A 15073-nucleotide genomic window follows, 5' to 3' on the forward strand; every position below is an offset into this window, starting at 1 on the left:
TCAGTGACCATGTCATGGAATTTTATTCATCCATATTTCAGGTTCTCAGGGTGAATGTGATGTCATTTCTCCATCTCTTTAAGTTCTTGTACATCCTTAATGCTTCACCCCCCACCCCCCATCACATTTCAGCATGAAATTGCAACTGGTTGGGCACAATAACATTTTAGGGGCAAATCTGATTTGTTATTTGCATAGTGCAATTTTTCATTTAACGTCATTAAGTATGATATGTCACCTACCTAACTCAGGAGCCAACATTTTCTTCCCAGAATAAAAGTGATCTCAGATGTAAGCTGAAGGAATTCCATGATGTGGCCTTAGGAATTCATTTTAATGAATTAAGCACTTAATACGGCAAATATATTACCTAACAATTTTGCCCTTTCATAAGAAAAAACATGGTTGTCTACCTCTCCAAATGCTTTTCAAGCTTTAGTATATATATTTTGGATCCACAAGGAATTCAATACTGAATCTATCTTTTGACATTACATCATAGCAGATGGCTATTTACTGGGGTTGCTTGTTAAACCTTTTTGTCTTGGCTACAGATGACTGAATATACCCAGGTAAACTCAGAGTTTACTAATTTGTTTGAGGGTACCCTAGTTACCTTCCTTCTAGCTCTTATTACCTAGACACTGCACTTTCTAAGATCACTATTAAATTAAACAAACAAACAAACAAACAAAAATCCAAAACCTCTTTCTGTTATGGACTGAATTGTGTCTCCCTAAAATTCCTATGATGAGAAGTCCTCACCTGATGCTATTTGGAGATGAAGCCTTTGGGAGGTAACTAAGGTTGATGTGGTCGTGAGGTGGGGGCCAGCTTTATGATGGGATTAGTGTCCTTAAAAGAAGAGATGCCAAAGAGCTCACATTTTTTTTTTTCTCTGCCATGTGGGGAAAGAGTAAGAAGGCAGATGTCTGCAAGCCAGGAAGAGAGCTCTCCCCAGGACTGGACCTCCTGGTGCCCTGACCTCAGACTTCCAGCCCCTGGAACTGTGACGAATACAAGCCTGTTGTTGAAGCCACCCAGCCTGCGGTAGTTTGTTATGGCAGCCTGCCCGATTAATACACTTTCTTTTATACCCTATAAAATCTCTTTGTAGATCTGAATGTTACAGGTTCCAACAGGCAACTGTGCAGTGTCCTCCAAATGACAGCCAAAGCTACTTGTTTTGAATTAAACTCTGGAACTCATGGATATCTTGCTTCTGTGGCTGCTTTTCAGCAGTCTTCTCAGACACTCCTCACTCCTTGCTTTCCTTCATGCTCCTCTGCAATTCTACCATCTCCTTAGCAAACTGCCTGAAACCCCTTTATTATTAGTAGACGGAAGCTCAGGAATGGAGTTTGGAAAACCAGAAAATGAGAGATTTAGTTGTTTTGGTTGTGTGTGTGTGTGTGTGTGGTTTTTACCAGAGAAAAGGCTTCTCTGAGTTTAGGGTATTAAACTCAAGGTCCTTGAGGACCTATAACAGAGACAGAAAACAAAACTGATAGCCAAACTGCATTAAAAACACTGCTGACAAGAAATGTCCCTGTCTGGAATTGCTTAGGAGATTAAAGAGCCATTTGCCCTTTAAAAAAGGATTCATACTGTATTTTGATGAGACATAAATAAGTAAAACAAGGGCAAGTTTAATATGGACCTGAGTTTCCCATTTGTTCTTAACATCAAATAGGGAATTGTTCCCCAAATCTGCTATACATTGCACTGCAGAATGAGGCGCAGAAAAGCCGTGGACAGACAGTCTGGCCCCAGGAAAATCAGAGAAGAAAATCACAAAAGTCTAAAGTAATCTTGCTTTTTATGAGGCCTCTAAGTACCTAAGAAATATTACAGCAAAGGCAAATAGTACCCATAGAGATTGCTTTTCTTCACTTACAAGATGTAGGTGATTATTCCTACAGACCACATGTCCACCTCAGGTCCATAGGCGCAGCCTCTAAGAATTTCAGGTGCTGCAGAAAGAATGAATATTGTGTTAAATCCAACTTTAAATGTAAAATTTACATCCCGAAAATAAGCAACAGGTAAGAAATTAATTAACAAAGTTCAGAAATAGTTTTGTAATCAATTTTGTCCCCCCAAACCAAAGTATGAGACTACAAATTCTTAACATCTATTTTAGTGGGAAAAATTCAAGTCTTTCTGTGTTTGGGGCACATAAATATAAAGCTATTAACTTTGATAATCTACACTGAAGCATCACTCCAACCAGACAGATCTGCTGTAAAAGATCCCTTTCTTCAAAAGGAGATTTGTAGGCAGAAAACAAAGACAAGTTCTGCAGAGTAAGGGGGAAAAGGCACAGTGATTCTACCTTGAGATCTAGATCTGCTTGGAGCAGGACACATCCATGCATGTGTATATTTGACCGTGTGCGGGGCAGGGGGCAGGGTGGATGGGGTGGGAAGGACTGAGAAGCCTCAAGTGCTGGGAGGCTAGAAGAAGGGTTGGAAGGGGCCCTGATTCATGCCCCAGCGCTGAGAACTACATGTAGATCACCTGAGCGCAGCTGTCCCCAGTCAGTTGGGATTATGCATGAAGAAAGGGGTCTTCTCTGTGCACAATGAGCCTGCTCCTATTAGCCCTGCTCACTACTGTGAAAGTGGAAGGTCTTCTCAGCCATGAAAGGGCCCTGTAGTATGGAATGATGAGATCTTTTCTGCTGGTATTTATGTTGAAGCCGCGAAAATGGAGAGTTAAGTGGGGCCAATCATTTGCACAGAGAGGTGGAGGTGTTATGTTTGCCTAACAAGGAAGAAAATAAAAAATAAGGCTCAGACCTGTAGGCCAGAGTGGCCTTTTTCTATTTTAAACAGAAGTGCTGTAGATGTCAGTGGGGTCCCCGAGCTAGGAGCTGACTGATGAATGCTGAGGACTCCCTAAGGGAGGCTTTGGGGATGGGGGCACCTCATTCCTCCTTCCAGCTGGAAGCAGGAGAGCAAGGGAGCTGGATTCCTGTCTATGCAGGCTGGGCATGTCATATTCAGTGTAGACTGTTAAAGTGAGCTCTGGAAGGAAGCTGTTCTCCTGGGGCTTTGCATGTGACTTAGAAGAAGGAACGCAGCGGATTTTCCACTGATGGCTTCCCATACTGTCCCTGCATCTCCCTCTCCTTTTGCAATCAGGATCTTCTCTTCCCTGTAAAAGTTGTTTTACATAAAATACAGGAGATGAAGAGCCCATACGGTGAAATGAGTATGCAGTGTAACACTACCAGCAGCCACGCAGCAAGATGGACCCTCTAAAGCACGGCATCCGCGGCTAAGAAATTCTTCTCATCTACAGACACATTATTCCTAGAAATTCTCCCTCTTAGGATTTAATTAGCATAATGAAGAAAAGGCACGCTCGTTGCCAACACTGTTCGTTCTGTTGGGTTAGCCTTTCTTTTCCATGGCAATCTGGCCCCATATTTGGTTCCTTTGGGCCCCAACACTGAACTCCCACTTGCAAATGCTTTGCTCACGAGAGTTCAAAGGAAACACGGGTTAGACCGCCACTGTCAGGAGGGCAGCTGCCATTGTCTACGGGGCCCGAGAGGTCTTCCAGTCAGGCAGCAGAACACATGCACACTGGGTACTATTGTTAATCCTTCCCCACTCAAGTCTTCCCATCCATGGAGTGCTATCGTGTCCCACACGGACATTTAAACATGCAGAAATATGTTGGGGAGAGTCTTTGACGTAATCTGGGGCTTGTTTTTACTCTAAAATCTAAGTGAGTTGGATCACCTGATTTCTAAGTTTACTCTGAGGTTTAAGCTGCTATCCACCTTGTTATCAGTAGAGGGATCATTACTGATAGTTTACACAAGAAGAGAGGACCTGCACTTTACTTCCAGAACCTGCTGCACTCCCATTCCTCCTGTGGGAGTGCCTATTACATGCACTGACATGTGGGGGCAATGAGCCCTCCCATCCTGTGCTGTTCAGAGATTAGCATACTGTTGCAAAGGCCAGGGGCTTTTTCTGCCCATTCTTTTTTTTTTTTTCCAGTGTTCCAAGATTCATTGTTTATGCACCACACCCAGTGCTCCATGTAACACGTGCCCTCCTTAATACCCACCACCAGGCTCACCCAAGCCCCACCTCCCTCCCCTCCAAAACTCTGTTTGTTTCTCAGAGTCCACAGTCTCTCATGGTTTGTCTCCCCCTCCAATTTCCCCCAATTCACTTTTCCTTCCCTTCTCCTTATGTCCTCCATGTTATTCCTTATGAAGCCAGCATTACCCTGATCCCTAAACCAGGCAAAGCCCCATCAAAAAGGAGAATTTCAGACCAATATCCCTGATGAATATGGAAACCAAGATTCTCAACAAGATCCTAGCTAACAGGATCCAACAGTACATTAAAAAGATTATCTACCAAGACCAGGTGGGATTTATCCCCAGGATGCAAGGATGTTCCACATTTGCAAATCAATCAATGTGATAGAACAAATCAATAACAGAAGAGAGAAGAACCACGTAGTCCTCTCAATTGATGCAGAAAAAGCATTTGATGAAATACAGCATCCCTTCCTGATTAAAACTCTTCAAAGTATCAGGATAGAGGAAATATTCATCAACTTAATAAAATCTGTCTATGAAAAACCCAGGGCGAATATCATCCTCAATGGGGAAAAGCTGGCATCCTTCCCTTTGAGATCAGGAGCACGACAAGGATGCCCACTCTTGCCACTGTTGTTCAACATAGTGCTAGAAGTTCTAGCAACAGCAACCAGACAACAAAAAGAAATAAAATGTATTCAAACTGGCCATTCTTTATAGCTTCCAGGCTAAGGTCGCAAACGAAGTGATTACCACGGAACAAAATTCTTTCTGAATCCACTTTATAGGGCATCTGGGTTTCTTACCCGAGATGGCAATATCTGACCCTTCCCAGCACTGGGTCTAACTTTACCTCTAGAGGCAATTCAGTTCCTTGTAAGGCATTATTAGGCAGCAATGTCAGCAAACTTCTAGTGTGAAAAGGTAAACTTTCCCCTAAGAGGTTAACTGAGACAAAAGGAGTATAGAATGTTTTTGCCCTTCATCATAAGTTTCTCTTAAAAAGAATGTATAATATTTACTAATCATAATACAAAATTTAGGGGAAACAAACTCTAAGCACCTAGACTCAGTCAGGTCCCATTCACAGTTAACCTTTAAATATTTGTTCATTAACATAACCTTGACTTTACGACCAGAAGAACATACTTTTTTAATGTACCTGAACCCTTTCCAAGTGCCAAAGATTTCTAGAATAAACTTCAGACTTCAGCATACCAGTACTACAAGTCTCCAAGATATCAAATGTCCTTGTGGTGGATTCTATAAATTTGTGATTTTCTTAAAGTGAAAAATAGTTGATTACTTCCAACTTAGGTCAAGAAAAGACATCAGCTAGTCTGCCTTTTAATGCTATAAGCACTTCCAGCTGTCCTTCCTGTCTTTTCTCACCTCATTGCCAAAACAAACAAACAAACAAAACAAAATGAAGTAGGGGAGAAAATCATTTCAAGGTGCCAGTTTTTAAAAAGGTATTTAAAATAATTTAGAATCATCTTTTCTAAAAATAGTTGATAATCCTTTTATTGATTTTTCTGGCTGTCTTCTAAGTGGGTTCAAGTTTTCTGCCACTTTCTAAACTTTTATCCTTCATGTTATTGCTCATTAACGCTAAATGCTACAGGACACTTCATACTCTAAGCTCCAATACAGAATGATTTTGGCAAATGGTCTTAGAATTGCCAAGATACCAGACTCCACGTTTTAAAAAGCAATTTTAATGAAATATAAAATATATATTAAAAATTCAAACTTTAGTGATATTTATTTACCAACATCCCACTTAGATCTCAGAGTGCTGATTTTTTTATAAGATCATGGTAACATGAAAACATCTAGAGACTGCGGGTCCGTCTACAGACTGGGGTGAATTTCATTTTCTTAAATAAATCCACTGTAGCCAGTTCTAGGAATGGTCCTACATAAAAAGCATGGGGTATGCCATATAGCACACTGATAGGGACCACTGATGCTAGGTTTCCCCTCTTTTCCTAAAGCCGTAGGGATGATTTTGGTCACTGACTGTACCTTTATTTTGTTAATCCCTCGTGATCTATTGAGTTAAAACTACAGAGTGACATTCTTTACCTGAAGACTTCTTTCCAACTACTGTTAATTGTTTGGAGAAAGACAAATCCAAGGGACACTAAGTGAATGAAGTCCACATGTTCATTCATTTACTCATTAAACAAATCATCAACTATTTATTAAATACCTGCTGTATGACGGACTGCATTGGGTGGTGCTGGAGGAGTAATGGGGAGTTCAAGAGGACAAGTCTCTGCCATCATGGAGCTTACAGTTGGGTGGGGAAGGAAGACATTGATCCAGAAAACCCATGAAGAAATGCAAAGTGGTAAATGGAAGTGCTTGGAGGGCCTCTCTAATAGAGGGCTACCTGCTCAGAAAGATCAGGGAAGGTGAGTAGAGAAAGTGAAGTTTAAACTGAGATGTGAAGGGCTAGAGAAGTTAGCCAGGCAAAGGGAGAGGGTGGAGGGAGAAGTTAGAGGGCAAAGGGAGTGGGTGAGCAAAGACAGTGGGAAGTGGGTTGGCTGGAGCAAGCATGCAGGCACAGACTTGGTGGTGGGCAGGAGCAAGGGGGCTTAAGGAACCGGGGCAGCCAGTGTGGCTGGAGGTGCAAAGCCACGTCCCACTGAGATGAGTCCCTGCCAGGCAGCTCAAGGCCAGACCACAGATTCCAATAGGTCAGGGCTTTGGTTTGTTTGTATGTTTTAAATTCTCTTCAATGCCTTTGCTTTAGTGATTCCCAACATATGAGGGAAAAACTATTACATCTTAAAGCCAGAATCTGACTTTGCAGCATTAGGCCCCCTCCTATAGCTGAGGGAATACTCCTATAGCTTTTCACTGTAGAGGCTTGTCTTGAATTCCAGAGTTCTCTGGAGACCACAAAAGTCCATGGCATCTAGAAGTCCCTCTAAACTTTGCCTCTGAGGAGTGAACACTGTAGAACAAGGAGAAAGGGGGATTTATCTGAAGCAGAAGAGCAGTGTTTGGAAATTCTCTCTCCTATTGTTCTGAACGTGGCTAGGACCCCGGAGGAGAATGCGGGCAGGGCAGCCTCCTATAGGCAGCAGCAGTGCCCACAGCTGGGCAGACGACACTGTACCTTCCTCAGCATCAGCCCCATGTGTGGTCCTTTGTCACAGTGTCACATATATTTGGTGAGAATGGAGAACAACATTTTAAGCTCTGTCAAGTGCAGTTTACGCTTTGACAGCAGAGAAGACAGGCAATGTCCTAGTGCAGTTTGCCAAGAGTTGTAACGAAGGTGTGAATCAGACTGGGAAACAGTTGCGATGTTTCCAGAAGGGGTTGCCTCCGGCTAGGAGCAGCCTTGTCAGTTTACTACAGTGAATCTCAGAAGAGTTCCATACTGCCGTTCCATGGTGTGAAAGGTTGAGAAGGACTGAGGAGGCATTTGGGGCTTCTGTCATTTTGGTTATCTATGACTTGTTAGTTTAGACCAAGAAAGAAGTCTGAAGGATGCTTTGAAACCCAAGTGGTATAACATATGTTCTAAAGCATCTTTTCCATTTTCCTGGGCTCTTGATCTTTTACACCACAAATATCAGTCACTCCAACTTGCACTTAATATTTTTCGTTTAAACTGTTTAAAAAAGTCTTCCTTGCCACATGGATTACGTGGTATTTCTCTTCATATAAATCTTATAAATGGGTGAAGAATGATAGCCTGTTTATTTTCCTCACCTTACTTTTTATTTTTTTTAATAATACCCTGAAGAGAAAATCAAATATCTGAGAACACCTAAGTACTTTCGGAAGAGAAAAAAATAAACACAACCTATTTTTATTACCCTGGGAAAGTTCCATTTCTATGAAATTCACTTTTCTATGATCCCACAGAGCCCTCCCATCTTAGAGTAATCACTATTTGTTCCAAATCTTAATCAGACCGAGTCTCTTGCTCACTTTAAAGTTGTGATGAATGCTGGCCCAGGAACAGCAAAGATGTATTAACTGTTGAAAAGTTGCTTTTCCATTTTTTTTTTTTTTTTTTTTTTAAGATTTTATTTATTTATTTGACAGAGAAATCACAAGTAGGCAGGCAGAGAGAGAGGAGGAAGCAGGCTTCCCGCTGAGCAGAGAGCCCGATGCGGGGCTCGATCCCAGGACCCTGGGATCATGACCTGAGCTGAAGGCAGAGGATTAACCCACTGAGCCACCCAGGCGCCCCTGCTTTTCCATTTTTGTGAGGAGGTGGAGTGTGAGTAAATAAACCCAACTCATCCTAATACTAACATCATACAAGAATCTTTTTTGGATATGGAGATACAGATACAAAGTGACGGATGTGGACTCTGAACTCTGTTAAGGATGGCAAATACCACGTTTTTCTCTAAAGGAGCTATGAATCTCACTGATAATTATCACTAATAATTCTTTTGAAATATTTTTATTTTATGCATATCCTTTCTGCAACAACATTCTAAAACGGAACATTTTGTGGGTGTTCAGGGCCCAAAGAATACATTTTAAGCAAGTCTCCTACCCACTTGTCATCAGTCACCCTTCCTGTGACCGCTTCTCCCCTACATTCCGCCCTCACATGTGTAATAATAGAGCTGAGTCCTCAGCTCTGAATTCTCTGGCACGCCTGGTTTTGTTCCTGAAGTTGTCACTTACAGTCATAGAGAGGAAAGCACAGGAAGTGATTTATGGTGGGGGACCCAGAAGCCAAGGATGACCAGCACATTAAAAGACTGCTTCTAAACCAAAGGAACATGAAAAGTGGGAGGATGATGTTGGTGACAATCTCCATGGACTCAATTTTATAAGGCATCTTGGGCTGGAATATACTTGGTTAAGTTAGATTGAATTAAGTGCTTGCCATAATCCTCAAGACAGTTTTACACATACAAAACATAGACAGATCACGTGGTAATATTTTTAATGCCACAGACCATGTATCTGCTGGGTGATACATAGATGAGCAGAACTCTTCATCCCTTTCCCTTCCTGATGGCCCCGAATCCTGAGACACACGTCAGTCAGCCTCTGGGGCCGTTTCTGAGCCAGAGAGGCAGCCCCTCCTACTGCTGACAGCTTCAGATGTTAGAATATTGTCTTGTACATTGTGCTCCATATCTGTACCTTACAGCATCCATTCATAATTCCTAATTCTGTCCTGTGATACTGCTTCCTTCACTATCTGATGTTCTTTGATTAATGAATGTGGCTTCTTCTCTCTGCCCTGCTGATGGGGACGTTGCCTGGGGATCAGTTTGGGTTGTTTCTTTTTCTGCCTTGGGGATGCTAAAGAGTCTCGTGACTTCACACAGCATCTATATGCCGAAAGGGCTCACATTGATATCAACAGCCATGTCCCTTCCCTGCTCCTGAACATTAAACATATATATCCTTCTGCCCACGTGTCACCTCCACCTGGATCTCTCACAGTACCCCAAATCAAATATCAAATATCAAAATCAACAAGCCCCAATCCCTTTGTTTCCAAGGTCCTCCCCATCTCAGTTAATGTGAACTCTATCCGTGCAGTTGGAGCTCTTTGGTCCTCTCTCCTACCTATTTTTTCTCCCCTTGTCACTGCACTCCACCCAGCTGCCTCCTTCCCGGACCTACAGACACCTACGCATGTTTTTGCTGTAGGGTTGGTGTGCTCTGACCCCTCTACCTAGAGCGTATCTTTCCACAGACTCCACATGGTTTGCTCTCTCCCTTTCCTCTTTCAAGTCTCTGTTCTTCTGCTCCCTTCTCCAGTGAAGCCTTCCTTGATCAGCCTGTTTGTGGCAGCCCAAGCTCCCAGCACTTCCTTTCCTCTTTCCCAACTCCACAGAAATCATAGCCTCTTTCTATATACTGACACACTCATTTTATTATTTGTCTTCTCCCACTAAAATATGCCATTCTTAAAGAGGAGCTTTTGTTGGTTTGTTTCATCACTATATCCTTAGCACCTAGAATAGTGCCTGGTGCATAGTAGGAACTCAATAAATATTTATTAAATGAAAAAAGGACTGAATATCTACACAACTAAAGTTCCACACAATACGCTTTGTTTAGGTCAGTACCAAACCAATATAAAACTCCAAGAGGCTCATTTTCCTCTAGAATTAAAACCTCCAAGATAGCTTAAAATAAGCCTGTACTCCACCAGCTGAGTCCCTGTCCTCTGCAAGGTTAAGAACAAGATGAGCTATGGCCTTTCCTCACCATTCCTGTATCTGTCCCTAACCCCACTTTTTTCCTTTGCCTGGCGTTTCTTCATTTGGATCAAGTGTTGTAGTCATATGGTGGTTGGCGACACAGCCTGTCTCAGGGAGAAAGAAGGGCCACGATATCAAAAGGGAGATGAACCTGGACCTGCTTTACTAACCTGGACCTGCTTTACCCCCACAGGAACCCCACGTACACACACCAGTCTGTCAAGCATTACGTTACAGGCCTCGCAATTGACATTTTACTATGTACTCTTCTGTTTTTTTCTTAAGTTCACTATAAAAATGAAGTCATCATTGTGGGTATTTCCTTAATTCTCAGGTGAGATCATCCCTTAGGTGGTTAGATTATCAATGTAACATAATACTCTTATTTCACCTTAGCTCTTTAGTCCTCCAGAAGTGAACAAAATACATCTTTTATGAAGCAATACTGAAAGCTGATAGTTTAGATTATTAGATTTACTTTTTTTACTTCACTTAAATTTTTCTACATTGGTCATATAAGTGTGTGTTCATGCAGACACAAGTCTCTTCTGTCTGACTCCACGCTGTTGAGGAATTATCTTTAATTTCAGTATAGTGAACATAAGAAGTTATTTCTTTAAAACATAACAATGTGGGAGCAACATAAGATTATCACTCTTATGCGACCCTGGCAAATGCCAACAGAAAAAAAATTCTGAACAGCTTCTAGACCCTGTAAATAGAACTTGGACAGGCAGATAAAAATATGAAACATGAACATACATAGTTTAATTAACTAAGCTTATGAATTAGAAATTAGTATTAGGAATACTCTTTTTTATCTCACCCTTTACCATATTGTTTTCTTTTCTACTCTAACAGCTTGTTCTTCCTTTCTGTGATTGACATGGGTAGGGTGAACAAGCACAGACTTCAAGCCTTAAATAGCTAAACCAGTCAAGACATTTTGGTTGTATACACTGTGGCCCATTTATCAAGAGCCATGACCTAATGGATTTTGTGGGGGAGGGTGTTTTTTCTGTTTTTTTTGAGACCTATTTCTTTTCCCAGCAACAAGATGTGGGGAATTTCTTCATGGTTATTTCAGAGCACTATTCATTGATTTCATTTATCTGGATCACAGATTTTAATTTTCTGGCCTGGAGTTTATTTTCAACTGGGCACATTTCCCAGGAAATAATGAGTATTTGCTTAAACACACAGCATCTGTGATTTTTCTTTTGCAATTCACTTATAGGAGAACCCTCTGTTATTAATAGCCTGGGGCAAAGGTTCCATGAATGAAACTGAATGGGTGGCTTTACACTTGTCTATTTCCTGACAAATGACAGATGGTATAATATAAATACCCACTCCCTCAAAAGATGTAACTGAGAAAGCCTTTCAGTAAAGGTAGAAACTAGACCCAGTGTACATGAAGCTAACTGACCTGGGATGTAATTATCCTTACAACAAGCAAGGAAACAAGCTCACACCTCTCTTCTCCATCAATTATACGGGCTTCAGATCCCTTTTCAAGTCAAATGTAAAGTCTTTGTGTAAGTTAAGCTTTCTGTAGGATGGCAGTGATTCCCACCAGTCTTGCACTTGGCTCTCATTTCCAACTCATTCTATCTATGGGCAGATTCCTCCCCACCTAAGTATTCTCAGAGAAGACACACCACACCATGACAGTACTCACATGGGGTGTGGGGAGAAAGGCTAGAACTGAGGGACCCTCAAAGGGGCTTCAGCCTTGCCTATGAACAGTCTGTTTCTAAGACAGATGAATAGAAATATTATTTTATTGATTTTTTTTTAAGAGTTTAAACTCTGCATCTTTCTTCTGCTCTAGATCATCCACCTCCTGTGCCTTGGTGTCACTGTGACGTCTGTTTTTCCCTAACTCAGCCCCTCCAGTACTTTCTGTGTTACTATACACAGGTGGATTCTTAAAATCCTGACCCCAACTCTAGTCCCACTTTGAGTAAAATTTAGCGTATTTCCTTTGGGAAATATGTATGTATGAAGAAATATATGTTTATTTATATATAATTTGGACCTTGATCTTGTAATTAAACACATCAAACTTGTTTTTGAATTCCAAGCCTGCCTCCGCCTACATAATAGTAATTCTACACACATGTGTAGCACTTCAGAGTCCACAGAGCACTTCTATTTTTCCCTCTCAATCCTTCCTCCCTCCAGCCCCAGCTTCCTTTCTGCTTTCTCAGCCTTTTCCTAAAGCAAATTACGGCTTCCTGGTGAGCCTCTATGTAGAGCACAGCAGAAGGATTATATGGATCACATTCAGTAAACCAATTTCCTCCTTCCCCATTACATAGCCTTTAGGGTGATGTGGGTATCTGCCGGGAAAATTAAATAGTAAATGGAAAATAAGCCTCCATTATTAGATGGCATTATCTGTAAGATGGGCCTGTTTATGGCAATGACAGGAGTCTGAAATAGTATTTTTATAAGCATTTTATATTTAAAAAATAAATGACTGGATGGAGCACCGGTTGAATACATTATTCTGAGAAGCTATTCATAGGAATGACAGTAAGCACCCTGTGTGTAGATTTCTGACATCAGAAGGACAGGAAAGAGAATTTATAATAGCTTTCTAATTTGTCTTCTTTTGAACTTTTTTTCTCCTTCCAACCCATCTGTCACAATGTCATTATCAAGATATCTGTAAGATACAGATTTGATTTTAAAATATAATTACACTGATAAAAAACCTTTGCTGGATCACTATTATCTACCAATAAAAGTCTGAATTCCTTAGCCTGATTTATAGATTATTTTAAAAAATATGATCCATCCTATTTTTCCAAGTCTATCTATATCCTTTGTACCAAAAACTCTATATTGCAATCGTGTAAAATGAGAAAGTAACCAACAGTCCTTGAACCTGCCAGATGCTACCACTCCTCTATGACTTTTCTCTTCCTTTGCCTGCTTATAAAGAATACCTTGTGGCTACCTCTTCACTCATACTCAACTTTCAGAGTCCAGCTCAAATTCCCTCCTCTGTAAAAACCTCTTTAGGGAAGATGTATTTTTCCCTCTTCCCTGTATCCTTAAGCCTTTAGCTCAAACACAGAACTTAGCATAACAAACTTTGATTTATTGTATATGAGTATTTCTTCTTTAATAGCCTATGAAATCCTGGAAGGACAAGACCATATGGTGTTCACTCTTGTAATCTCAGTGCCTAACATGGAGTCTATTAGACATCCAATGTTCATTTTATCAATGAATAAATCACTCATAGAATGACTATTCTGTAATGCTTCAAGAAAGAACTGCTCTTATCACTATTATCAAAGCCACTGAAATGATGCTAGTGTAAGCTCTTCCTGAACTTCCCATTTCAAGGCTGCTAACTCTCAGAGAATTGCTCCAACCTACCTATCTCTTTGGAATAGTAGGTGTTTGCTATCAGATAATGATTACTAAACTGCCCATCAGCTTTTCTCTTTTGGGAAATCCTTACTTTGTTTTATCATTCTTTTGTCAATTCTCTTTAAATGCTTTTATCAAGTAGTCAGCAGTTAGTACTCACAAATGGGCAAATCCATCTGGGACATGGTACTAAATTCAGGGTTCTTTTTTCCTTCATAGCCGTGGAAGTGTAGGGAGTCACGAAAGAAATACAGGAGGATGATAAATAAGGACATACGAACTAGAGAAAGGGGAAATATCTATGGCACCATTAGAAGGAACGGGTCATGCACAGCTTGTCAGCTAACAGTTCTAAGGAAAATATATAAAAACAAAACAAGAATATGCCTATAGGGAACATGGCATATTTCAATGGGTTTTGTTCTAGGAATGGGAATCCTACTCCTTAATAAAGTCTGTGGTAGAGCTAGTGAGCTGTCTAATGTGTTACTCATACTTAGTAAAAGTACCCTGAATCCATTTGGAGCATCAACATGTCCACCTGAAGGACATGGAGGCTGTAACTGAGGACCGGCCAAAACAATGTAAGTGAAAGTGACATGGAGCTTCAGGAAGTCTATTTAACAGTGAAAAGGTATACTCTCCCCCTCTTCCCTTCCTGTCACATGGAATGCAGATGTAATGAGTGATTTCAAACAGCCATTTTGGACTCTGAGGACGCATGCAAAAGAATGCTAGAGCCAGACAGAAAAGGTCTGGATCCTTGGCACTGAGACCTACAGAGCCATAGATGCAGAACCCACGAGAATTGTCTTTCTCTAGACTTCTAACATGAGAGAAATCAACTTCTATCTTGTTTAAGCCTCAGTTACCTGGAGTTTTCTGAATTTACTCCTAATTGATAAGCTACTCTTGTTGTCGAGGAGTTTAAGATCCAGAACAAGAATATTTGGTACAATGTAAATGCTTAATAAAAAGACAGGTATACTTAATTCTGTGTAATTATTGGGTTTATGAACAATTGAGCTACAAGGAAATAATATTTTAGATTCACTAGGGAAGCTAACTAGTTAAAAGCAAACATAAAATGTTTATGAGACTATGGAAACATGGAGAAAGACAAAGAAGAATACATAAGGTTATTAATACTGATTACACATACGTGGATTTTTACTTCTTACAATGATCAAGTAATACTTTGAGATTTAAAACGATACAATAAAAAACATTTTAGGGGCATCTTACTGGTTCAGCATGTGACTCTTGATCTTGGGGTTGTGAGATTGAGCCCCACGCTGGATTTAGAGATTACTTAAAAATAAAATCTTAAAAAAATATTTTAAGCTATAAGTAATAACTGATAGATATTTTTATGAAGGAAAATTATATGGATTTTACCTATATT

At 40.6% G+C, this 15073-nt stretch overlaps 1 protein-coding gene across 3 annotated transcripts in view; it reads right to left on the reverse strand.

Annotated features, from left to right (window-relative positions):
- Nucleotides 1-15073, reverse strand: part of CAMK4 (calcium/calmodulin dependent protein kinase IV) — a 230092-nt gene that overhangs the window by 15598 nt on the left and 199421 nt on the right. For all 3 annotated transcript variants that reach the window (XM_032845009.1, XM_032845026.1, XM_032845017.1), the window contains one exon: nucleotides 1898-1973. In XM_032845009.1, the coding sequence (XP_032700900.1) occupies nucleotides 1898-1973 (76 nt within the window). The remainder of the gene's footprint in view (nucleotides 1-1897; nucleotides 1974-15073) is intronic.

This window comes from Lontra canadensis, unplaced genomic scaffold (genome assembly GCF_010015895.1).
Source record: "Lontra canadensis isolate GAN:19392208 unplaced genomic scaffold, GSC_riverotter_1.0 scaffold4, whole genome shotgun sequence".
NCBI classification, from domain to species: Eukaryota; Metazoa; Chordata; class Mammalia; order Carnivora; family Mustelidae; genus Lontra; species Lontra canadensis.